Here is a 24135-nt window from a genome sequence, read left to right as displayed (position 1 = left end):
GACGATAACGGTGCCCTTGTATGGGAATAAGCTTACGTCGTGTCAAGGTCACACCGACGCGTTTGGATCAAACGCAAGGTTTAAATTTAATACTGAGTTACATAGGATTTGCATAATGAATGGTAGCCCTTGTGTTCTATCATTAAAGCCCGCTCAAGTCGTCTTCCTCTGTGACTTCAACAACTCTCGGCATTCCAGTCTTCAAGTCTATCCCGGCGATTTCAGTAGCGACCAGCTCGACAGCACTTTGCACTGCCTCAACCTCGTCAGAGCTCAGTCCACTTCGTAGCGCACCTCGCAAGTGCCAGAGTACTTCGCGCTTGCTTCGCTGAGCAATAAGACATGATAGAACGACCATTTCCGTTTCGGCGAAAGTAAGTGGAGCCCGTGGATTCGACTCGGAAACGGGTTCGAGGAAGAGGCCGTAAGTTATATGCTCAGACATCCATTCTACGATTCAAATAGTGAGGAATACGCAATCTCACGTATGATGATCAGCGTACTGATTTCAGCCATGGACTCCGCCATCTTCGAGGAAATAGGTCCATATTGCGCACGGTAGACACGTTCCTTTATGGGGAGTAGGTCGGATGGGGAATAGAAGAAGTGGAATGAACTAACTAAGCCTCTCAGTCCTCGTTGTTGGTTCTCATTAACATTACCGGTGTGCGAACAGTCGTCCAGTCCTTCACGCACAAATGAGGTGTCATAGTCGGGTGTGCCCTCAGTTGCCACTTTAAGGGCAAAGCTCGCTTCTATGACGTGTGGGACGCCAACGAGGATGGCACTCTTAAAAATAGCCTCCTTCATTCTCCGAACGATTCGTCTTCCGGGGATTGTTTCCTCTGCAAAATTGACAGGCGAGTTCCGAGCGTAGCTGGGAGGCGCAGGGCCGGCTAGGGAACTAGCCTGCTTGTAAATGAGGGGAACCCAAGTATGGCCTTGGCCGAGAGCTGTGGACGTAGCCGCCTTCATTTGGAATGTCCATCAGAACAAGGTCACTTCCGCTTGATTGGGGGACAGTCACCGCGATGAGGTACCATGAGTCTGGCCGAAGGGAGGGAAACTTAGAAAGGCCCGAGAGAAAGACGGAAGGGTTCATAGTTATATTCAACGGACAAATGAGAGTGCAGTTGAGGAATGCCCGATCCACGGATTGGGCAGGGCTCTAGACTGAAATGAGGAAACTGACGCCGAAATGTACCTAGACGTGTTTATCGCCAGGCTAGGGTACGGAATGTAAGAAACCAAGCGGATCTGAGAAACGAGGATGATCGTTAGATCTTCGAATCTACATGGGTCAAGCAATTGAGCTGGATTTTTTCTCCTGAATTCGGCATCTCGCGGGGCATCGTCATTGAGGTGGTCATCAATACCGTCAAGACTGTCAACAGTCAAACACTCTTACTTGCGTGCTGGCGTTTAGATGACGACAATTAATGCCGACTATGATGATGCTATGACGCATCAATCGCATTCGCGTGAGGAGCGACCAGCCTCAGGCTTCAGAATGCAACATACGATGACCCATCTCCAGACGGATACAGACTCTCGAATGAGTCTCAGCATAACGAAGACGAGCAGCCAGTGTCTCCTGAGTATGCACCTCGTGCAAGCATCGACTCTCTAGGCGGTGATGAAGAACCACAGACTGAGCGTCAAGCCTTGGAGGATTCTTCAGAGGAACCTTTCACCGAGATCAATCAGTATGTTGAAGACGTCGTTCAGCCTGGCTTTGACGAGGCCATACTTAGAGCTTTATGCGAAATGGACGTGAGTGGGTCATGCTGTTGCTGTTGTGATCTGCTAGGTTGACAAATACGCTTAGGGAGGCGTGCCGCTTTTGCTTGATCGAATAAAGCAGAGCATGGTTTCCTGTAGGGTAAAGCCGATTCATTTTTTTCTGCCTTTGTAGCCGGCGTGACTTCGGTATTACATCCAGGAGGCATCCATCTTTCTCAAAAAACGCGCGGTCTTAGAAGAGGAGTATGGTAGGGGAATGCAAAAATTAGCAAGGCAAAGCTCCGAAGTTTACTCCATGAACGACGGCAAGGCCGGGTGAGCCGCGAGTATGCATTGTTTTTCGTTGGGTGTTGATAAGTGACAACTAGGACTTATGTTTCTGCTTGGCATGCCACAATGAAGATCCACGAAATTATCGGAGACAACCATGTCCGGTTCGCAACTCGACTGAATGAGATGAATGAGGAGCTGTCGTCATTATCAAAGGAGGTCGACAAGAATCGGAAAGGAGTAAGTGAGCCCGACGACCCGTTGCTTCATCAAATGTTAACCATGCATCAGACAAAAGAATTGGCGTCTCGGTATGAACGTTCGTTGCAGGAATCAGAGGCCACATTGGATAAAGCTAAAAACCGGTTCGATTTAACTGCCGAAGAACTTCAGCGCTTCCTAATCTCAAAAGAAGGAGAGTCCAGTAAAGAGGCAGGAATGCCTGGAACGACTGCTAGTAAAGGAGGCAATAAAATTGGGAAGACTTTAGCGAAAGGTGGTATGCTATTGAAAGTTCGTAGTCCAGCAAATGTCAGTATACTCTTACTATGTATTGTCTCATGTCACCCCATACTGATTCGAGGTTTAGCTGCAACGTCAAGAAGACGACATACGGTCTCGAATGTCGTCGACTTCAGATGCATACCGCAAGGCCGTCATGGAGACTCAGACCCTCCGCCAGGAGTATTTTAACTTCCAGTTGCCTAGAATTCTTCGTGTGAGCCGAATTTCATTTGTGTGCTAAGCTCAGTCGCTGACAACCGAGAAGTCCCTCAAAGAGTGTGCAGATGAGATTGATCTTGGATTACAGTACCATTTGTCTCGTTACGCGTTCCTAATGGAGAGCACGGCACTGAGTGATGGGACTACGTTGTCTCCGACTGGAGTCGAAGATGGGCCGGGGATAAAACATGTCATCAACTCAATTGACAATGCCCATGACTTCAAGGTGTTCATGCAACATTATTTGGTAGCGCATGCTCCCAAAGGGCCACGGAGAGAAGGGCCTTGGGAGGAAGGATTCGTAAGAAGCTGTTCCCTGGGATATTACATCGTACTGATCGATTTCCGCAGCTCCCTCCATTACCGAGCGTAAGTCACGAGAAGCCCATCGCGCCAGTCGCGTCCTCTGCGTCCCAACCCTCATCGACGCTTACGTCATCATTGACGTCGTCTACTGCCGCATCAGACAATCCGTCACTGCCGAAATCCACAGTGCAACCGACATTTGGTGTCCACCTGGCTGAACAAATGGTTCGCGACAATGTGGAACTCCCAAAAGTTGTAGAGAAGTGTTGTAGACATATACAAGAGCGGGGGTTCGATGTCGTTGGGATTTATCGATTGAGTGGGACGACCAGCAAAGTGCAGAAATTGAAAACACTTTTCGACCGCGGTGGGTGTTCCTGTCAAATGCGCCATTTCCTCTCATTTGACCCCTTCCGCAGACGTGGATGCAGTTGACCTTTCGACGCCAGAATGGGCAGATATCAACATAGTCTCCTCAGCCCTAAAACTTTGGTTCCGAGATCTCCCTGAACCTCTATTAACATGGTCGTTGTACTACGGGTTCATTGAAGCCGCCAGCGAGTATCCACACTCGGCTCCTCCACACGCCACTAACTTCAGCTAATACAGAGATCGAAAACGACCGTTTGCGCCACATCAGACTCCACGAGAGAGTGAACGACTTACCAGATCCCAACTATGCTACGCTAAAGTACCTAATTGGACATTTACACCAGTAAGCGGGGCTCTTCGCGTCATGATGAATCAACCAACGTCAGATCAGGGTTACTAAGCGACAGCACATCAATCAAATGAGTGCTTCCAACTTATCAATCGTCTTCGGTCCAACACTTCTTGGACCGCCGCCTTTGTCCAGGAATCCGTCGGTGGCGTCTCATTCTGGGAATGGGAATACTGGGGTCAGTACTGAAGGCGGGAATTCGCTGCAAGACATGAACTGGCAGTGCAAGGTGCAGTCAAGTTCCTCAGGTTGACGATTTGTTCATGGAAAATTCTGCCAGGCCATCGAAACCATCTTGGAACATTACGAGGACATCTTCGTAGATGAAAATGAGGAAAGACCATAGATATACAGGTGGATCAATTTTACTAGGTGATGCATGCTTTAGTATTGGCTAACTCAACCCGGTGTACAAGCTGGCTTGACACGTCGAGTTTCTCGCCTCAGATTTTAATTGTACTTGTGCACTTTCTTACGCTTGTATAATGTATCCCTCAATAGTATAGTTGATGATTCCTGCAGTGTTCAATGCTCAAATTTTGAGCTCCCGTTCGTTATCAATTGTCGTCGTGACAGTCATGGAGTCTGCCGACATTGTCGACTGACCGCGGAAACAAGTTTGGTGCGTGCGGCGAGATCCAAGCCACTACTCGACCACCTATTTCAACGCCAGCATTACCTCTGTGAGACTGCCTTTAGCTGTCTGGGGCATCGACTACGGCCCTTGCCATAGTGACTCACTCTCGTTTCGAATATCTGGCAGTTTCCAAGGATGCAAACCCAAGCCTCTCCTTTGGCTATCGAGCATGAGACCCCAAATCTACGTACCCTTCGTCGTCTTTCAGCATCCAGCGGGACCAACCCAGATTCTCTTAATTCCGACCCACCGATCTCCTTCGTGTCGACCATGCAAAATTGGGAGAATTCGTCTACTCCGGTGTCTGATCAGACTTCGGTGACGTCTTATGATTCTGAAAGCGATACATCTCATCTATTCTGGGTGCCTGCTCATCTTCACCCGGAGCTCGCTCCTGCAGAATTTCGTGCGTTCCTGAGAGAACACGCCAGTGCAGCTCCTGGATCTGTGGATGCAACTACCCCTCTAGGTCGCGCTATGTCTCGCTCCCGATCCCTTTCGCGCCAAACGTCCATGCTCAGTCGCCAGTACAAACCGCGTCCGGACGATGGGGTTGAAAATGAGGACCAAACCGTGATCAACAGGAGTAAATCCCGGAGCAGTGTTTACGCGGCACCCCAACTCACAATGGACGATATCCAGAAGCTTGAAATATTGGCGGAGGAAGCGGCTAGAAGTGAGGACCCTTCTCGGCTGAGGAGCGTTCTCAGAAGAAGCCTGAGCATGAGTCAGCCCAACGGTCAGTTGCGTAGAAAGCTGCCTCTTGGTAAACAAGTTCTCACGCCAGTAATGCCACAGTGATTGACCAGATGGATGACATCGGCACGGAAAATATCGATGAACCCATTATCGTACCTCCACCAGGGCAGATTCTTCGTCGTACCGCTCGGACCAAAATTCGTAAAACGAATTTGCCGGGGGATGGTGGAGGTCATCGGTTTGCCTCGACTCGGAGAGGAAGAGCTAAGGCTGCCGCACCTGACCCCTTTCTTGCGTTAGAAGACGCTACCAGCGAGTCCGAACACAGAGACTCGGATCCCAGCCTATCACCCTCCCCACCAGCACCTCCTTCCTCGCATGCCTCCTTCGCTGTTGTCGCAGAAACGGATGATGGAGAGGGGATGCCATGGGATCGTCCTTTGTCTTATAGTGAAGAGAGCGCTATATACGACTCGTATGCCGATCGACGCGAGTCAAATATCTCCCGAAAGTCTGAAGATGACGACACCTCATTACCATTTGGGAGGTTCGATAGAAACGAGGCGCCTCCGATCGTCATTGAGCCTCAGGCTCCATCATCGTCTGAGTTTTTGCTTTACTCTGATCCTCATGTTCCCGACCACGCTCTCATACCTCAACAAACCCCTCATCAGCCTCCTCTCCACCATCCCATTCCCCATCAATACCAAAACCCCCTCCAGGTGCCACCCAATGCTCCTCCCGCGCGCTCGCCGTCCCCGGGAAGCGTTTCTGAAACACATTCAGAATTTTCCATCCTCAGTGCATCGCCACCAACACCCTCCGGCAAATCACGCAAAGAGAAGGAGAAGAAAGGCGGACTGTTCAAGTGGGGTGGTGACAAGCTTGATGCCAAGGCCAGAAAGGAAAAACCCAAGGCGGGGGGGAAGGCTACTTCTGATAGGGCCTCTGAAAAAGATGTAAACCGGGAAAAGGAGTCTGGTTTCTTTTCCTTCTTTGGAGGCAGGAAGAAGCAAGATGATTCCCCTTCCATTGGCTCAGGAGCGGGCCCTGCCACGGCCGCTGCATTGTTGGGGGCATCAAAATCGAAGACAAATCTTTCATCCATGGACGGACAACCTTTCGTGAATAATTATGCTCGCTATCCTATCCACGTCGAACGCGCCGTTTATCGGCTGAGCCACATCAAACTTGCTAACCCGCGGCGTCCTCTTTGCGAGCAAGTACTTATCAGTAATCTGATGTTTTGGTACTTGGGTATCATTAATAAACCCACCACCCCTCCAGCAAGTACCGCGAGTGGGCAAGCGGTCAAAGAGGAGAAAGAAAAGCAGGAGCGAGAGAGGTTGGAACGCGAAAAGGCCGAAAAAGAGCGGGAGAAAGAGGCGTCAAGACGGAAGGCTCTCAATAAGGCTAATGTAAACGGGGGATTGGGTATGCCTATGGGTGCCGGAAGGAAGGCTGAGATGCCTGTTAAGGGCCCCCAGTATGGAATTGGAATGGTTATGGAGCAAGAAGCGGATTATGGTGTTCAGCAAGCCATGAGGCGTGGCAATGCCCTGCAAATGGGTTATGATGCATTCCAGCCAGAGAATACGCACCAACCTCGAATAAATGGTCCACCTTCTGAACAAACCTACAGACAACAGCCCTACTACATTGAACATCGACCCGGACTTGGGCCATATGAACCCGAAGCATCTCGCTCTCCCCCGTCGATTATGAATTCACCGTCCCCTCCGAGGCCCTCACAACCTAGTTTGCCGCCCGGCGCCATGCCCCCCGTTTCCAGTGACCATTCTTGGCTTAGCCAATCGCCTTACCCATCTTCTTCTCCTATTCAGCCATCTGCCCAAACTCACCGTCAACCTCCCATACGTTCCGCTACGGATCAGTTCCAGTATTCACAGGGGTCTACACATGACCCGCGACCTCAGCCTCGCCAGCGTTCGCCATCCTACACCACACCGCAACCCCCGCAAAATTCTGGACCGCCCAGTAACAAAACGCCTAATCGATCGGCGTCGGCATCTGCAATTATTTCCAGTGGCTCGATGCCTCAGTCGCATTCTCCACCACCGAACACTCGCTTGCCTTCAAAGCCGAGGGAATCGGGTCCATCTCCGCCAATGTCTGTGGGAGGCATTCGCGCGGTGCCAACGGAGAGCGACGGCCGGTGGGGGGACACCAAGGAGAAGAAGACTTGCCGCTGGCACTTTATCAGCAGCAACAAACACAGCAACATCAGCAGCAGCATCAGCAAGCAGTGTATGCGCCTCCTTACTCGCGTCGTTGACGCAACACACAGGGCATTCCAGAAGGTCATTTTGAACTTTATGCTTAGATGGGATCATTTTTTCTCCTGTGGGAGTAGTTTTTATTCGGTTCATTTCGTCTTCACATTATTCAGAATTACATGGACCCCTTGGACACTTTTGTACGGCACGGATGACCTAGGCATGCTAATCCTTTCCATTTTGGGTCCTTCGGCCGGTGCCGTCGTCGTAAGCGCCTAAGTGACTTGCCACCCTGTTGACATACCTCCAAGAATGGGCTCGTACTCATTATAGACGAGCCCACACTGGAACCACCAGATGTCTGCAAAGCTTCTCTTGACTATCTCAACACTTCTCCACTCTGAGAAAACACGAGAACGAGCGGAGGGCCTTGACCAGCTTAGCAATGCCGTCTCCAAGCAATCGATACTTGACACTATAGATACTTCGGGAGACGGGAAAGATTGGTTGTTTGTGTACCAAGCTGTCTTTGCTGCCGTTTCAACTGAACGGAGGATCTGGATCAAAAAGAATGTAGACAAAAAGCTTTCAGACGTGGCCTCAAAACTTCGAGAATTGGTGCAAAAGACTGCCGATAGAATCAGGAAACAGGTGCTTAAAGCCCTCGTGAATCATTTAATTCAGACGATGGTATACAAAGGGGGTCTTCTCGAGCCCCTTGCTCTCGATTATGCAAAGTCCCTCGTTTTCCTCTTCCAATCGTCCGCGCTACATCTCGACCATCTGGAGGCTGAACGCTGGGCAAACCTTGTTCACATGTGCTTTTCAGTTCTTCTGGGACGCCAAGTGGCTGTTAACGGGAGCTTTGAAGAGGGCGAAGATATGGCAAAAGCGCCGATGCTCAAAACGAACGAGCAGATTTGCAGGGGCCATCATCCCCCCAAAAAAGGCATCGTTCGCCTGGTACCCCCAACGAATTGGAGGACAGGCCATCTAAGACTTTTGTTACACAAGTTCAAATAGAACTTGCCAACCTTCTCAAAACTCTGATGTCAAGCACGTCGTATCCCTACATGTCGACCGAATATCGTCATCTTGTACCTGCCTTGCTGAAACGATTCCAAAGCTTTTTCTTTTCATACTCCCCAGATGTTTCAATACAGCCTCAGATATTTGCTGCCCTTACGACCCTGCTCCGAAGCATTTCCTTCAACTTTATTCAACCTGTAACGGATTTTGGACATGCAGTTTGGAAGCATATCTTAGCTCTCTTCGCATCGAAGCATCGGCACATCAAAGAGGATATCATCATCACCATGCGGCTATTGCTACCCTTCCTCACCAGTACAATGACATATATTCGCCAACCAGGTGGGAACCTCGTCGCGGACAATCTCCGCGCTTTATCGCGCCGAATTCAATCAGAGGCTGAGAATCGCACGAAAAATGTGCTTGAGCCACTGTCGCTTGAGTACATTCGACTTCACCATTTGGGTAATGGGGAAGCTTGTCGTGTGTTATGTACGGGAACGATGAGGTCTGCCGACATATTTACCGGAAATCAGCCCTTACATGGGCTATGCTTGAATTACAGGCCGATTGCACTCTCAAGGTATTCATCCGTTGTAATTGTAGGCTCGTCTCCTTAAACGAGTTCTCTAGCTTCACGAACGGCGCGACTGCGGCTCGGATACTACACCGAACTCGAAATCGTCGAAACGGATGAGATACGAGCATCCCATTTTGGCTCTCATGGACGCCATCAAGAACGCACCCACTCATACTCCTCCGGTTCACAAACTCCAACACTTACTATTTTTAATCGAAAGACACTGGATGAAACTGGAATTGGATGTACGAAAGTCCATCTTCGACACTGTCCGTGACCATATCTGCCTCGACGATGTTCCCAGCCAACCTTGGGCGTTTTTATGTGTGGCAGCCATCGCATATGCGTCACGTTCGCAACATTCCAACGAACTTGGGGATTGGAGAGCAATTTGGACGAACACGATCAAGCGATTAGGTGGACACTCTCGGGCAGCGTGTCATGCGGCTTACTCTATCTTGTCGTGTTCGCACATAGGTCAACCAACAGTCGACTGTGAAAACATCATCAAGGGACTTGCACTTCACGGACCTGCTTATCCCTTTGATTCGGCATGCAGTCTATTGCGTGAATGTATCCGAGTTGTAAAGAACAACTTGCAAACATATAAGCTCAACCTAGACGCAGATGCCATGGGTGGCTGACAGACAATTGGGGCATTCATTATTCCGTGGGACAACACAAGCGGGATGCACTGCACATGGACGACATATTACAACTTGCGTGCATGTTATGCGCTTTCCATCGACCTAATTCTCTTCATTACGAACCTTTATTACCGAGTTGCTCTGTGGTTTATGCTTCACAAGAGATGATCCGCGCTTTCGCCATAAGGGATTATATCTTGGATGGCGTGATTAGGGAAGAACCACCTCCAGCGCATCCTTTTCAGGGTACTGCAGAGGGGAGTTTGTCAAAGAGATATGAAACACCAACACTTCTGTCGCTCAAATTTTCCGAGTTCCTTGAACGGAGCTTACATTCAATTCATGGAGACGATGGCGAAGCTGGACTCATCGCGCATGATAAACTTCGCCGAGCCATTGACATTTCGATCTTGGCATTGGCATTTCAAGCATCCATGCGGATCAACGGTTATCGTCATGTTTCCAGAGTTCTGAAAGCTGCCTGCGACGTTTTAGATCAGGCTCACCCCCACCTCGTCAGCAAGTCCACTCGCACATGGAGTTCCGCTGAACGCACATATGTGCTTGGCGCTCTGGACCCGATGACATTGAATGCAAACCTGTGGCCTTCGGATGATTGGAATGCCCTTACAGGCTTGGCTTCGACATCAGGTGTGGGGATTGAGATTTATGACCCTGAGGCTGTTTCAAGTGCAAATGGCTTGCCGCGTTCGGATTTTCCGGAAGGCCAAACAATTTTGTGGACAGAATCGGTGGCAAGTGTTCGTGAGAATCTCAGCTTGTGCTTTGATTTACAATCATTTCAGGTTCAAGCTTGTTTTACCTCCATCATCGAATCCACGGCAGACCTATGCCTTCGCATAACTACCGGGAATGAAGCTCTCAACGCTGAGGATGATTTTGCAACACATTTTAGCCCAACCCTTACTCAGGATTTGGCGATATCCTCAAGCGCTCGAAAGTGCATCTCTTTGTTAACGTCGGCAGAATGTTGCAGTCCTCAGGCTTGCATCCAATTCGTGACGATAAACTGATCAGCATTTTGTTGGACGAAGTGGAATTTGTTCCTCTAGCAGTCTTCCTTCCGTTGTTGCTAGAGGGGATACCCAGAGGCCATTACATTCTCGAGTCCACGATGCTTGATGAGCTTTTCGACAAAATGCATGACCTCTTGAAGGACAGTTCCCTCTCACGAAACGAGACTTTGACTCTTCTCTTAATCGAAATCCTTCGAAACACGATGAGCATCTGGGTTGATCCGATACACCTTCTCACTGATATTGGTTGCAAAGCCCGCGACTTTATCTTTTGGATTGTAATGTTGTTGGAAGGGGGCAAGGCTAGGTCATGGAAAGTTCGCGATCAGACACTGCGATTGCTTGAAGAATACTTAAGGCAAGACCCATCGGAAGCATTCTGGAACACTGGGGATGACCGTCCTACACACGGTCCCTCATATTGGATCTGGTCACTGGGGACGGATTTAGACGTTCGGGTCCGCTTTAGAAGTGCTGTAGCATCATCTCGGCTTTTTGTCCGTGAAGGAAACAATTTCCTTTCAGCCAAAGCTTTGTATGAGAGCAATACAGAGAAACATGCGGCACATCGTGATGAGTATGACTTTTTTCCTTTTCACCTCATCGCTCCTTCGGCATAATTCGTTCCTTGTTGTAGATTGGAGCATATCCTGACTTGTCTACTGTGGATGGGGAATGTCATGATCGTCAGCGCCGAAATCCGTCGACTACCTTACCAAGACTTATTACTCACCTCCGTACGTGAGGTTCGCCAATACGACGAGGTCCTGCAATCCATCCTCAAATCTGTAGTGGGAAGACTTAAAATTTCCGATCTGCGGAAGCTTTCGGATACCTATATTGCCTCATCGTCACTCACATTCCTCGAGATGTCCCAGGATTTGACAAACATTCCTCCTTCTTTGCTAGGATATGGAACGCGGCAGTCGAGCACTGAGGGGATCTGCCTGCGCTGCTTGCCAGGTGGCCTCCTATACCGTGATTCTTCAGCCGCACTCAACATTGGTCGATTTCAATTATCGTCATTCTGCCGCGTCATGAGATTGGAAGAAAGCTACCTTCTACCACAACTCTTTGCGCCTCGTGTTTCCATGAGGATATGCATGGAACATGACACGTCCCCTGGTGGAAGAATAACGACGCAGCAATCGGACGACATGTGGAACACTTTCGAGACATGGGCAGCTGACCTCGTAGGAGATAACATCTCGGTATGGGATGCGAATATAGACGCAATTATTTTTGAGATTATCCGCACCGTCGGCGAAGTGGATGTGTCTCCAGGGCAAAGCTTATACGCTGCTGTTGACTCTATTGGGTTTTGCAACCTTGACGTTTTTCTCAATTTGACGCGTTTCCGTGAAACAATGGACCTTAGTGCGCATCGGCCTGAGCCTCCAGCATATACAGCCGTTGCTGTAATCAGAGCCTTGAAGTGGATTACCTCCTGGTAGCTTCTGCGAACACTGTAGGAACCATCTACCATGTCCTTCAACGGTTGTTCGATCGTATTGGCGAATCAATCTTGGTAAACGACAAGATTCGCTGCCTCAATGCAATGTGCCTGCTTGTTGCTTCCAAGTCGGACGTAGTGATCAGTAGCCAGGTTCTTCTGCGGAGACTGCTATTCGGCTCCTCCGTAATTATTTCCCAGCCGTCCTTGGCGAACAGAGCCCGCTCCATTTTCCATTGGGCATCCGAACACTACGCACTCCCCCAAGACTCTGATGGCTATCGGTTCATGGATTGCCTGGTGCGTGTTAGTCGAACTTCCTATGATTTGTCGAGATCCCCTAGCGACAGTGTTCGGTCCGTGGGGTCTGCAACATTCCAATGGATAGAGCAACTAGTGATTCACCTTTTTTCATCATCCCAATCACCATCTGTGAAAAGACAAATCATCACAGCACTCACTCTATGGCCGACAACACTAGGGAGGAGTTTAGAAGCCCTGATGCCGGCCCACCGGAGCGAAACATTGAGAAAGGTTTTGGCAAAAGATGGGTTGGCCGTAAGCAAGTTCCAGGCCACTCGACGACTCGCCAGTGCAATCAACCAGGATATGATTTAACAAGGTTCTTAACCCACGATTTTTGGTTCCTCAAATCTTGCATTCCGGAGGATGTCAATATTGGTGAAGATGGCTCAAAGGCTTTCCTTGACCTCATATTCAGCGGAGGAGGGCGCATCACACGGAATCCATCGCTTCATCTTATGTCCCATTCTATTGGCTATCGACACCAAAAGGAATACAAACGCGCCAGCGGAACCGAAGGCACTAGGGATGATTCCTATGTCAGCCCCCACCTAGCCATTCTTTTGTCACTAGTTGATTGCTTGTTTGGTGATCATACGCGCCAAATACAATTGGCATATATCACGCTTCGTCGACTTCTGCCTCAGATCAAAGTTGGCGATTGGGTCAGCGCCAAAGAGTTGGAGGAAGCCTCCATTATCCAGTATCCTCGTCTCAAACATGTGGCGAAGGTGGACGTACCCGACTTCACCGTTTTGGAAACGAGCTTAATTGCCGAAGCGTCTGTATTTCAACGTTGGATTGCCTCCGTCACTCAATTCTTCTGCAATGTGCTAGCTTCAGCTGATGAGTTTTATTGCCATTTTACTCTCATCCTCTCAGAGAACACGGACTTTGCAGCACAATTATTCCCTATTCTTATTCACGAGGTCCTCCGAGAAACGGCAAAGGAAGGGAAATCAGCTTCATCCATGAGAGAAAAAATTTCTACTTTCTTTAATAACATCCTGAATGAATCATTCACCGATACACAAACTATTCGATCCATCATTGATTCGTGGTTGCACCTACGCAACTTCGCCCCTGGAAAGCTAAGCCCTCCAGCTGCCCCTTGGCGTACGAACAATGGCTGGATCTTGATCTACTTCTACTCTCTAAGGGGGCTGCGGCCTGTGGATCTTATACAACGGCTCTTCTAATATTGGAGCTCAGAAGCGAATCAAGCCCCGCCGATTCCCTTGTCGAACACATCATGTACGACATATATAGTCACATCGAGGAACCGGACGGTTTCTACGGTATCCCAAGCCACAATGCCGAGGATTTTTTAATTCGGAGGATAGAACACGAGAAGCAGTGGACGAGGGCCCTTAGTTTCCATGGCGCTAGTTTCGAGGCTCGACCTGTATTTGCCTTGGAACCGCCAGATGCATCCGCAGTTGTAAGAGCTCTCCACTGTTTTGGACTAGATCGTGTTGCGGACGTGATGCGTGCGGCGGCTCCTTCCGAAATAGGCAGCGTTGATTTGGATCTAGGGTGGCGAACCGACAATTGGGACCTGCCCGTTCGCATTCACGATGGCGTCGACAATGCCTCATTATACCTTTCCCTGAAATCTATACACCGTGAACGAGATCCTCAGGTTTCTCGTTCCCTTGTCCGGAGGATGATCCATCATGAGCTTCATCACCTTCGGGACCTCAAAGATGAGGATTATACCGAAATAGAGTCCAGTGTTCGTCGCTTGCTTTGCATTCGAGAAGTGAATAACTGGCTTCAAGGGATGTCCGAGACCTTTGCATCTTCTGACCATAAGATCGCGTTCCATCAGGTGCCTTCAACAATGCGGTGGGTTATCTTATTCGCGATCTGAGACTGTAACTGAGACCTCTTGACATAGCTTTGCCGATGTAGAGGCAATAATTTCTACTCGTCTATCACTACTGCGAGCTGGGCAACGACGTGAACGTGATAGCAAGGAGCAGATTGGCAATATCCCCAACCCTCTGTCTCAATCGTTGATCAACGCTGAAGTCGCATGCCTCCTAGAACTATCAGCGGCCGCAAGGGATGCATCTTTGGTTCAGCTTGCCCTCAACTCTATTACACAAGCTCGTTCCCTGGACGCAAATTCTTTCATCTTTGAAGTGGCGGTGGAGTTTGCTAAAGTGTTGTGGAGCGCTCAGGAACGAAAGATTGCTGTCGATTACTTGATGACTATCGGCGACAAGTATCCTGATGCGAACCTCGAATCTAGAGCCCTGTTGCTAGCACAGATTGTGAGTCGTAATATTAATCAGCTATTCCCCATTAATATGTTTCTATGGTCCCAAGGGTGAATGGATTTCCCATGCTAGCCTCAAGCCTCCAATGCACATCCGAGACACGTATTTCGAACCGGCCCACAAGTTAATGGATGCCATGGGCTCTGACCATAGCCGTCTTGCATCTATTCCTCACCGCTTTGCATCATTTGCTGAGCATCAGTATCTAGCCATCAATCGCTCTGATTTATCCTCTCAATTAAAGTCGTACATGATTCGGAAGCAACAAGAAATTGAGTCCTTGGCATCCGTCATCTCTTCTTCGCAACCTGACCAAAGGCATCTCTCTCTGGTCAGCCAAGCCCAGAGAAGAGCCAAAGTCATGTTTGAACAGGATTCCAAGCAATTTAGTCTTCACATGGAAAAGATGAATCTCTTCCTTTACGATGCTATTGCCATGTACAGTCGCTGCCTTGTACTCTCAGACGAGTACGACCGCGACTCTGTCATCCACCTGTGTTCCCTTTGGTTCGGCAACTTCGAGGATGACGAACTGAATCGCTACATTGAACAGGCCATCGACCCAATACCATCCAGAAAGTTCATTTTCTTTGCGCATCAACTTTCGGCAAGACTCTCAGCCCCCACGGGCAGCTCCGGGACGGTTCGTCCTCCCAGAGGGCGCTCCAACGACTCATGCTCAGGATTTGCCGAGAACATCCTTTTCACGGCCTTTATCAGGTCTATGCTCTTCTGCATAACTCTCCACCGCCTTCGGGACAACCGTCCTCCAGCTTGGAGGCAATAGTGGATTCTAGGACCCTCGCTGCAGAGAAAATTTTCAACTCTCTTCGAAACCAGCCCACTGTAGGACCTAGACTCCGAGATGTGGAGCGTGTGTGCGACGCTTACGTCGAATGGGCCACATTCTACCTTGACAAAGATAATAAGAAGGACCGGGCTGGACCAATTCCGAGTCACATCAGGTTGCTAGAGCTAAAAAATGTTAATATTCCGGTGCCAACGTTGATCACGCCTGTGGATCCTAGCTGCGCTTATGATGATGAATCCTTCGTATCCATACAAGGGTACGCCCCAACGTACAATACAGCTGGGGGGTAAGTTTGTGAGCGTTTTGAAGACACGTATTCATTTATCCTGATTGTTCCAGCATCAATCTTCCAAAGATTTGCGAATGCCACGGTTCGGACGGAAGTAAACATAGGCAGTTGGCAAGCGCTAGTTCCCTTTCCTCTGATGAACATACTTACATGCTTGTGCAGTTCAAGGGACAAGGTGAAGATGATCTCCGCCAAGACGCCGTCATGGAACAAGTGTTCGACCTAGTAAATCACGTCTTGACGAGCGATATCGAAACTAAGAGGCGTTCTTTAAGAGTTCGAACGTATAAAGTAATACCACTCACGTATAGATCGGGCGTGATGGAATTCGTCCCTCAAACAATGCCTCTGAGTGGATGGTTGATCCCAGCGCATAAGATGTGAGCCACGCAGATTCCAAACACTAATAATTGTCAACGCCCCTCTCCCACTAGTTACTACCAAAGGACCTCAGTTTGTCCAGCGCTGCCGGGAAACTCAGCGCTGTGCGGAAAGCAAAGCCAAACAATCTGGCAAATACACTGTTGAAAGAATTTTTAAAGATCCGCGAGCGATTCCATCCAGTGCTTCGACATTTTTTCACAGAGTCGCATAAATCGCCTATGGCATGGTTCGAAATGCGGCTTAAATATGCACGAAGTGTTGCCACAACATCGATAGTCGGGCATATGATGGGTATCGGCGACAGGCATATCTCGAACATTTTGCTTGACCGGGTGTCTGGAGAAGTTGTGCACATCGATTTTGGGATTGTGTTTGACCAGGTTTGGCACCCCTGACTGGACCGGTACCCGTGGTCTGAATTTTGGTTAACAGGGTCGATTGTTGAATATCCCCGAAACTGTCCCCTTCCGGTTGACCGCTGACATCGTTGATGGCCTGGGTATGACGAAAACTGAAGGGGTTTTTCGTCGCTGTGCGGAAGAAACTCTTCGAGTTCTCCGAAATGGTTCTGAAGTAATCTTAACGATCCTAGAGGTGTTCAAGCATGACCCACTGCATTCTTGGTGTGTTGTGCCCAATCACGACCACTGGCAAGCGGCAGGTTGACTGGACTTTCCATTTAGGACTGCTACCCCTCTCAAGCTCAAGAGAATACAAGGTACACCAGATACCAGCGACGGAGTCCAGTCCGAGCCAGGCTTTGCCGAAGACAGTGCTGATCGGGCGCTTCACTCGGTCAGAAGCAAGTTGGACAAATCATTGAGCGTCGACTACACAGTGAACGAGCTAATTACCATGGCTATCGATCCTGCTAACTTGTGCATGATCTTTTCTGGTATGATCTTTCATGATGCAGCCTGTTTCCAGGCTCACCGCAGTTTTGTCCAGGCTGGAATCCTCATGCATAGGCAATGCCACGCTCATTTATTGCCCCGCGCGATCACTAAGTCCTTTGCATATGCTCTTCTGCCTGGGCTATCTTCTATCTTATTTTCCTTGACTTCAATTTGCTTGTATATTTTTTTTTACAATTATTAAACCTTATTTAATACTGTTCCTCGACGTCAACCCATTTTTGTGTCCCAAGACTAATCTCCCGCGACCTATCTCCCAACAAATCGTGTGCATTTCTATCTTTGGACCAACTCAGCACATATTATGAAGTTGCAAGTGGGAATAAGGCAAGCATTACATTGATGCATTAGTTGCTGAAGAGATTCATGAGCACATGATCAGACAAAAACAGCAGCATACAATAGAAGATAAAATGCCAAAAAAAAAAAAAAAAAAAAAAGCAGCAGAGTACATAGAGTAATGCGCCACAACGAACAAGCAACGCTGATCCTATTCCAGAACGCAAGTCAGTCTTGCGCTACGCTGAAATGGGACAAGCGGATTATGGCCCCATCATCATGCTCTGAGATCACAATGATGTCTCCAACAATGGTGTCCAACGACATAGGCGCCCAGAGGGATAACGGATCTGATACAGGGTGCCTGGAAGCATGCGATACATTCTTAATCACTGCAGGCAATCCCAGACATGGAGTCGCGGCAGCCATAAGTGCACAAGTGCGGACGTCGAGACACCATTCGAGTGGGGGGGCGAGGTGCAAATGATTTTAGTGGAACCATGCTTTATGGAAGTAAACGGGGTGCGAAAGTCTCAGAAAAATAAAGATCTTTCTTTCAATGCTCTCATTTCCAAAACGTCCTAAGGGGAAGACATAAGTGGAATCCCTAGGTGGAAGGCAAAAGAGCATACCCAGTCTCCGGCCTGTATCCATTGATCGTTCAGTGACTCGAGCTTGGCCAACACACCAGCGCCCTTCCAAGCCAATATCCGAGGATCTATTTCCTTCGGGGCGGGAATCACTGCAACTGAGTCTTCCAAACCCGGCATATTTGAAGCCACCAGGATTTTCAGTCTGTGAAAAATAGTTTACTCACAGAACAATCGAGTGAGAAATGGAAGGGCCCTACCGGCTTTCCAGAGCATGCAGCATCCCAGGGGTCAGGGCGGTTCCCCCGACGACAAGAACGCAAGACAACATCTTCTTCCATCGTTCAGCTCCGCCAGGGCCAGGATTAGCGGAACTGGCCCGTATACTGTGGAACGCGGCCACGTCAAGTGGTTGATGACTAGACACCATTCTGATATCTATTGGAGACGACTGCAACTTCGATCCGGGTTCCACGGATATAGTCACAAGATCTTCAGCGGCGGGCGTCGTTGATGGTGGCTTGTTCTTTGATGAGCTGATGGGAATAGCGTCCTCCTCGACCTTGGGAACTACTGGCGCCATTGAGTCTACGACAGGTGCCTCAGTGGTTTCCAGCTGGGCTGAATCCGCTGGTGGGGTGGTCCCGGCTCCGGTATTAGGTGGGCCGTTGCTGATACCATTGCCTGTGTCTTGTGAAACGCAGTTGCGTAACTACTGCTCATCGAATCAAAACAAACGAACTAACTGTCGGTTCAGGAAGGACGCCCAAATCATCTACCTGCTTAGCAATCCATAATGTGTTGTCGGATGAGTGCTTCGCCACAAAGTCCACGATATCAGGGTGGAATAACAGCTTCGAGAGCGCAATGCATGAACCTCGCGTTTGTTGACCCCAAAGATGGAGCGCTCACCATTGAAGCTACGTTTGGCTCATCATATACCTTAAGAGTGCACCTCTGAGTTGTCCGTCCAGGGGGCCTCAGGAAGATCTCGTAGGGAATGATATCCACATCCACCTGAATGGGGTTTTTGCTGGGAAGATACAGTGCAGGAGAACGAAGACATACTTCAGCGAGTGTGGCGCTCCTGGCCTTGAAATCTTCAATCATGTTCCAGTAATACAACTTCCGCCAAAGATTCTCGCCTTCGAGATGGAATGGTAAATTGATCCGCCGAAGCAAGAAAAAGAAGAATTCCGAGATGTCATCTCCCCCAAAGTCCAGGTTTAGTCTCGTTTCAGGGAGGACAAGTCCTTCATCCACACAGGCAACACTGGTTTTCGTGGCGCCAATATCAACGACGCATGCATATCCCAGACCAGCACCAAAGGAGGAACAAACAGATTCCTGGGAGAAAAGGTGAGCTCGTACTACAGCATAGGGAACCGGGGACGGAACGCTCTGTACTTGTTGAACACACAATCGACGGAATCCCATCTGAATCAGCAGCAAGTTGGCCAAATCCCGGACGTATACTCTCTCCCAACAGTCAGGGACAATAAGCATCACTGAATAATCCTTATGTCGGAAGACACGTTAAATGTGACAGATGGCCGAGCTGGGCGAGGCGACTTACCCGATATGAATCTGGCGCAATAAGGAGATTATCATGAAGCACACTCGTCCATATGATCTGAATGTCGCTTAAAATCTCAATTCTAGAGCGGTATAAGAGAGTATTGAACTTGCTGCCTCGGATTGGCCATCGAATAGAAAAACTCGATAAGTCAGACTCAGGGATGCAGAAGACCTATAGAACGTCAGTGAAGCAAAGGACTCGTGTGAATCGGCCGTGAGGTGGCTTGCCTTGTCCCCAACAACGAATTCTTCTCCAGCTTCAAGGCTTAGTGTCGTGTTAGCTTCAGGATCATTCGGCAGTGCCGAGGGTTTTGCGTTCTTGTTGTATTTTGCCGCCTGCTGAGAGCCGTCACGGATGGCTTTGAATCCAAACTTATGCATTCTTGAACGAAGGTGCCATCTGATATTGCCGACTTTGAGGTCTGTCTAATTAATAATATCAATCTGAGCGCGTCCAAGTGCACCAATTGAAGACATGCCTCATCTTCTGTATCAACCTCGACTTTAAACTCTTTGGGCAATGGCTCTGCTCCTTCTGGAGGAACGACACTCCTCTTGGAGGTTGAAACGGAAGGGTTGAATCGATGCACACAGCATGGCGATGGCTCAGGGAGTCGGTCTCCCAATTGTTTGACTTTGCGCCCAATAACATGAGGAACACTTATGGGATTGGGGTCTGATGCGCGGCCCACACGAAGGTAGCGAGAACCAGGATGGATAATCAGAACATCCAATCCTCGTTTCTGGACTTTGTAAAAACACGGCATACCATGAGACCATAAGGCTCACCTCTGGCTCCGCAGACGGTAGTGTGGGCTGGGGAGCCTCCGGTTCACTTGGGGTACGCTTGCGTTTTCCTCCCGCGCCTCCATGTAAGGCATTTCTAGCCCACACATTCTGATTCTCGTTCTTCAGATATCCCGAGGACGCATTTTTGCTGTTGATTCTAATCCAAATCCAAATGCTCTTTCTGATCATCAAACACGTAGACTTTGGAGACTTACAGTGGAGGAATAAAGAACGACGTGAACTTCATCGCGACCTCTTCGGGTCGGTCTTTAGGCACACCCTAAAAGAAATGTTCAGAAGAGCACAAATACGGCGCGACCTAGGATTATGCAGAACACTCACTCTTGGCATGTCTGAAGAAATAGAACACCGATAAGCGCCGAACTGTTGCCAAAAGTCAGGTGATTCAAGCCAGCGCCAAGTGCTGTTCGACACTAGTACTAGCTGATGAGAACTGTTCCAGCGCATGTTGCAATATGACTGTAAGGAATTCTTTCTACATATGTCTTTAGACTACATCGTAGCTATCTAGGACCTCAGCTATTGCTATCTCCATATGAGCGACCAGAAGGTCGCGAGCTTCGACTTCCACGACAAGATACGATTTAAAGTCGAGGAGGATGTTGATGGTAGGTGGATTAGAGTTGCCATGCCCTATATTACTGATGGTACGAGGCACAAATAGACTTCGAAATATCTGAAGAATATATACCACCCGACCCCGATGACACTGACTGTGAGCTCGCGTCTCGTTATTGCATCTATCGTGACAATCAAGTGCCCCACTCTAAGGCTTGCCCTCACAAATGCATACATCGTATCCTTATGGAAATCCAACCCACAGAAACCACCCGGCTGCCTTAGGAACCTACCCTTTTGGTTTTGGCTATGCCCACCTATATTCCCAAATTAACTACGATGCATCCTCCCTCACACGCCGGCCGGGTTCACCATCGCGACCAAATGCATCATCATCAATTGTATACGACTCTTCACTAGGACCATTGAAATGGGATGATTTGGCATTGGACCAGCTACTCCCGGCAGATCCCAAAAAGCTGGAGGCGGAATGGGCGGCAAAGGCACGTCGCAGTGCTACTGGAGCAGCACAAAACGCCGGCGTCTCCGGCGCCGCAGCACCACCGCCACCCGGTGCAGATACTACAGATGAACTGGAATATGCAGAGCAGCGAAGCGAATTGATGGAGGAGGAAGACGAGGAGCAGGGAACGAGTGAGGAAGATGCAACAGGGTCAGAAGAGGAGGAGTATTGAAAGAACTGTCTCGGGGGGATTCGACTGAGCGTTAAACACCAAAGAAGTTCGTCGAAACGTACTCAACATGCGCAATCATCTTAGATGTCAGAATCATTGGAACTTCCTCAAAGCTTGTACCTCATCCAGCAGGGCCTGCAGTTTATCGTCCTCTATTTTCAACAGACTGGATGACGGGATAGGCGTCAGGTTGTTTGGGGCCAAAGCATGTCAGTATTGTCTACCTTGGAATGCAATTCCTAGCTTCTTCGATATCAGCAGGACACAAGTTGGCTATTTGAGCCACTTCAAACTGAGTCAAGTCCGGCTGCTGCTTAAATATCCTATGCCAGGAAAGCTAAGTATGTAGGCACCAACATTCTCTCGTGGAGGCTCTCACTCTCGAAGGGCAAGTATGGTGTCACGACTGCCAAACTTGGAAAAGTCGTTCACATAGCGAACGGTCTTTGCATAGACCCTAAACAGATGTGAATTTGGCTATAGTTATTTACGGAGGGAATTTTCAGAAGTTTATAACACACTGGTTGTCTGGCGGCTGAGTGGCCCGCAATTCGAGCAAGCTTTTTACTTCTGAGATCAATAAGCAACCTGCGTTGTTGAACTCTGGGAGGGAGTAAACATCAGATCGGGGAATGAGACTGACAAGAATAAAATAAAAGGACCTGATCCTAGCTTCAGGACGTCTGCATCTTCCTCCTCATCCTTCTGCACACGACGATGTAGCGACGACATGACACCGGATCACGTCACATCCCTGTGACAGCTTCATTTCTGAACCGCCAAGCTATGACTTCAAAGAAAAGGTAGAGAATAACAATCTTAGACTCATTTCTTTCACTGATACGGGAGAGTGTAGTAAACTAGATCTTTTGGTCCGGGTTCGCTACTCGAACCCGCTGCCACCTCCACCATTCCCTCCAAAACTCATCAATGTACCAACGCACCCTTCACGATACGCCCGCTTTGACTATACTTCAAAACTCGCCGATGAAACTCCCTTCCCGATGATTGTAGATGCAGAACTCGGGATGCCCATTGATCTCAGTAAGTTTGACGAACTCTGGGATTTTGACGACATCACTCCATTAGGTTTGTTTCCATACTGGACAGCTAGTTTCGCTAGATACTAAACCACTATATTTTTCTATTAAGAGGAACCAAAATCTCTTCCAGATCTTGACCCAAAAGATGCATTCCTCGTGTCTGATTTGCCAATGTCGTTTACGAACGGAAACATTGCTTCTGTCCCAGGCGCCGCTTCTACAACCAACGTTTCGTGGCTCCGGAGGACAGAATACATCAGTTCAATCCCTTCAACACGCGCGTCCAGCGCATACGAGCCGTGTGTTTAATTCCCACCGTGCCACAATCTGAGGCTTCCGAATTTACACCTTGCTTAACGCAGAAAGCCCCACGAGGAACCCCTACCAGATGTTTCGCATGCAACTCAGATTGCTGACATTGAAGCCTCATTCCGAAATGCTTCAATAAGTTCAGACCTCTCGACATTGCGACATCCGAGCAAGCCTCACCTGCGAGCCGTCGATACTTTTGAAGTTCTGCCTGACACGCGATTATGGGCTAACGCATATGACCTCGTCCGTTTTTCAGAACGGCCCGGAGAGAGGCCAATTGATGTAGGTGGCCAGCATCCTTGCCACAGGGTCGCCCTATTTTGATGTCTTTCTTAGCAACCTGACCCTCGTCTGGATTCTGCCATCATCCGTCCCACTATCGGAGAAGATGGCGAATCGTTCCTATCATATTATCTAACAAAAGATGACACCGAAGCAGCACAATTCATGTCAGCCAGGCGACAATCAGAAGGCGGTGCAGAAGAACTGTTTGGTGATGAGGAGGACGCTGAGAAAGTCAACGAACCCATCGCGACATTCCAGTTCGTGCGGGATTACGAGACGATCAAAATTGAGACGGACGTGCCGAATGAGTTCTTATTGACGACAGAGAGTGGGGCAACAGGCCGTGGCGCCTTCTACAAGAATATCGAGCGGAAATACGTTTTGAAGAAGAAGCGTCAGAATGTGAGCCTTTTTGCGTCAGAGTCTCTACTTATTTTCCCTAACATCGCCTCCTCCCTTCGTTACCACGCCGAATTCGTTTATCATCATGCGACATCCAGCGGAACGAAGAATACTCAGACAAATGGGACATCGTTCGACTCAGACATGTTCCGTTTACGGCTGAACAACTTCAAGAGCGGGCAGAAGCACAAGCGGAAGTCGACGACCCCTCCTATCTCGCAAATTTGGCGGCTGCTGACGTGGACGGAGATGCTGAAGCTGATGAAGACGTTAAACCTACTGCAAGCATGGATCTAGATGGGGAATTAGCTGGAACCGACGCGGGGGCCGATACGCAGGGCATAAAGGATGAGAGGAAGCCGGAAATTGAACAGTCTGCTGATGCTGAAATGAAGAATGTTGACGTTCAGGAGCAAATGAGAGATGAAGTATTTGGGGGAGAAAGTGACAGTGAGGAGGAAGACCAGGATTATCAACGATAAGGGCAAAATGGTGATGAGTCGAGAGTTACGGTA

General features: G+C 49.0%; 8 protein-coding genes across 8 annotated transcripts; 5 read left to right on the top strand and 3 right to left on the bottom strand.

The window, feature by feature from the left end:
- Positions 1 to 61: 61 nt before the first annotated feature.
- On the bottom strand, positions 62 to 917 carry EI90DRAFT_3084972 (uncharacterized protein). The gene is made up of 3 exons (XM_039062101.1): positions 622 to 917; positions 504 to 570; positions 62 to 450 (listed from the first exon to the last, which is right to left on the bottom strand). The coding sequence occupies exons 1-3, from the start codon at positions 808 to 810 to the stop codon at positions 143 to 145; spliced, it is 564 nt and encodes a 187-aa protein (XP_038909555.1). The 5' UTR covers positions 811 to 917; the 3' UTR covers positions 62 to 142.
- A 509-nt stretch (positions 918 to 1426) lies between these two features.
- EI90DRAFT_3158706 (Rho GTPase activation protein) lies at positions 1427 to 4293 on the top strand (the record flags this gene model as incomplete). The annotated part of the gene is made up of 13 exons (XM_039066185.1): positions 1427 to 1481; positions 1538 to 1773; positions 1829 to 1882; positions 1943 to 2058; positions 2112 to 2253; positions 2305 to 2544; positions 2603 to 2731; positions 2783 to 3037; positions 3088 to 3409; positions 3462 to 3599; positions 3652 to 3757; positions 3806 to 3992; positions 4044 to 4293. The coding sequence occupies 13 exons, from the start codon at positions 1427 to 1429 to the stop codon at positions 4107 to 4109; spliced, it is 2046 nt and encodes a 681-aa protein (XP_038909554.1). The 3' UTR covers positions 4110 to 4293.
- A 59-nt stretch (positions 4294 to 4352) lies between these two features.
- EI90DRAFT_3084967 (uncharacterized protein) lies at positions 4353 to 7556 on the top strand (the record flags this gene model as incomplete). The annotated part of the gene is made up of 2 exons (XM_039062100.1): positions 4353 to 5139; positions 5199 to 7556. Coding segments are annotated over exons 1-2 (2801 nt in total), but the record flags the coding sequence as incomplete, so codon positions are not given.
- Positions 7557 to 7787: 231 nt separating this feature from the next.
- On the top strand, positions 7788 to 17300 carry EI90DRAFT_3084965 (uncharacterized protein). Its single transcript, XM_039062099.1, has 20 exons — positions 7788 to 8188; positions 8263 to 8852; positions 8874 to 8967; positions 8999 to 9518; positions 9593 to 10347; positions 10399 to 10553; positions 10580 to 11206; positions 11267 to 12006; positions 12084 to 12640; positions 12676 to 13445; positions 13490 to 14233; positions 14286 to 14664; positions 14720 to 15317; positions 15365 to 15767; positions 15821 to 15881; positions 15933 to 16150; positions 16225 to 16534; positions 16587 to 16777; positions 16838 to 17049; positions 17103 to 17300. The coding sequence occupies exons 1-20, from the start codon at positions 8024 to 8026 to the stop codon at positions 17120 to 17122; spliced, it is 8109 nt and encodes a 2702-aa protein (XP_038909552.1). The 5' UTR covers positions 7788 to 8023; the 3' UTR covers positions 17123 to 17300.
- Positions 17301 to 17880: 580 nt separating this feature from the next.
- Positions 17881 to 20655, bottom strand: EI90DRAFT_3133739 (uncharacterized protein; the record flags this gene model as incomplete). The annotated part of the gene is made up of 12 exons (XM_039064595.1): positions 17881 to 17928; positions 17980 to 18142; positions 18198 to 18621; positions 18680 to 18791; positions 18850 to 19284; positions 19345 to 19455; positions 19514 to 19687; positions 19756 to 19941; positions 19980 to 20258; positions 20305 to 20461; positions 20520 to 20584; positions 20647 to 20655. 12 exons carry the CDS (start codon positions 20653 to 20655, stop codon positions 17881 to 17883), a joined length of 2163 nt encoding a protein of 720 aa, XP_038909551.1.
- Positions 20656 to 20695: 40 nt separating this feature from the next.
- EI90DRAFT_142077 (uncharacterized protein) lies at positions 20696 to 22025 on the top strand. Its single transcript, XM_039051791.1, has 4 exons — positions 20696 to 20786; positions 20837 to 20933; positions 20990 to 21040; positions 21097 to 22025. Exons 1-4 carry the CDS (start codon positions 20781 to 20783, stop codon positions 21576 to 21578), a joined length of 636 nt encoding a protein of 211 aa, XP_038909550.1. The 5' UTR covers positions 20696 to 20780; the 3' UTR covers positions 21579 to 22025.
- On the bottom strand, positions 21625 to 22325 carry EI90DRAFT_142498 (HRDC-like protein). Its single transcript, XM_039051792.1, has 5 exons — positions 22241 to 22325; positions 22100 to 22181; positions 21958 to 22035; positions 21803 to 21901; positions 21625 to 21744 (listed from the first exon to the last, which is right to left on the bottom strand). Exons 1-5 carry the CDS (start codon positions 22308 to 22310, stop codon positions 21672 to 21674), a joined length of 402 nt encoding a protein of 133 aa, XP_038909549.1. The 5' UTR covers positions 22311 to 22325; the 3' UTR covers positions 21625 to 21671.
- On the top strand, positions 22308 to 24102 carry EI90DRAFT_3158700 (RNA polymerase II-associated; the record flags this gene model as incomplete). The annotated part of the gene is made up of 6 exons (XM_039066184.1): positions 22308 to 22381; positions 22435 to 22667; positions 22731 to 22920; positions 22984 to 23215; positions 23270 to 23620; positions 23719 to 24102. Exons 1-6 carry the CDS (start codon positions 22365 to 22367, stop codon positions 24100 to 24102), a joined length of 1407 nt encoding a protein of 468 aa, XP_038909548.1. The 5' UTR covers positions 22308 to 22364.
- Positions 24103 to 24135: the final 33 nt, after the last annotated feature.

Source organism: Cantharellus anzutake (assembly GCF_015039405.1).
Source record: "Cantharellus anzutake strain C23 chromosome Unknown EI90scaffold_107, whole genome shotgun sequence".
In the NCBI taxonomy this organism is placed as follows: Eukaryota; Fungi; Basidiomycota; class Agaricomycetes; order Cantharellales; family Hydnaceae; genus Cantharellus; species Cantharellus anzutake.
Note: the sequence above shows the minus strand (reverse complement) of the source record. Positions and strands in the feature narration are given on the sequence as shown.

Bases quoted from the DNA above. Each gene is read 5' to 3' on its own strand.
- EI90DRAFT_3084972 (XM_039062101.1), bottom strand. From the start codon at position 810: ATGAAGGAGGCTATTTTTAAGAGTGCCATCCTCGTTGGCGTCCCACAC. The intron at 571-621 runs GTTAGTTCATTC...CTCCCCATAAAG, and splicing joins AACGAGGACTGAGAGGCTTA to GAACGTGTCTACCGTGCGCA. The intron at 451-503 runs GTACGCTGATCA...TTTGAATCGTAG, and splicing joins GGAGTCCATGGCTGAAATCA to AATGGATGTCTGAGCATATA.
- EI90DRAFT_3084965 (XM_039062099.1), top strand. From the start codon at position 8,024: ATGGTATACAAAGGGGGTCTTCTCGAGCCCCTTGCTCTCGATTATGCA. The intron at 11,207-11,266 runs GTATGACTTTTT...TCCTTGTTGTAG, and splicing joins CATGCGGCACATCGTGATGA to ATTGGAGCATATCCTGACTT. The intron at 16,535-16,586 runs GTTTGGCACCCC...TTTGGTTAACAG, and splicing joins TTGGGATTGTGTTTGACCAG to GGTCGATTGTTGAATATCCC.
- EI90DRAFT_142077 (XM_039051791.1), top strand. The intron at 20,934-20,989 runs GTAGGTGGATTA...AGGCACAAATAG, and splicing joins AGTCGAGGAGGATGTTGATG to ACTTCGAAATATCTGAAGAA. The intron at 21,041-21,096 runs GTGAGCTCGCGT...CCCCACTCTAAG, and splicing joins CGACCCCGATGACACTGACT to GCTTGCCCTCACAAATGCAT.
- EI90DRAFT_142498 (XM_039051792.1), bottom strand. From the start codon at position 22,310: ATGTCGTCGCTACATCGTCGTGTGCAGAAGGATGAGGAGGAAGATGCA. The intron at 22,182-22,240 runs GTCCTTTTATTT...ACTCCCTCCCAG, and splicing joins CGTCCTGAAGCTAGGATCAG to AGTTCAACAACGCAGGTTGC. The intron at 21,745-21,802 runs GTAGACAATACT...CCCGTCATCCAG, and splicing joins GCTAGGAATTGCATTCCAAG to TCTGTTGAAAATAGAGGACG.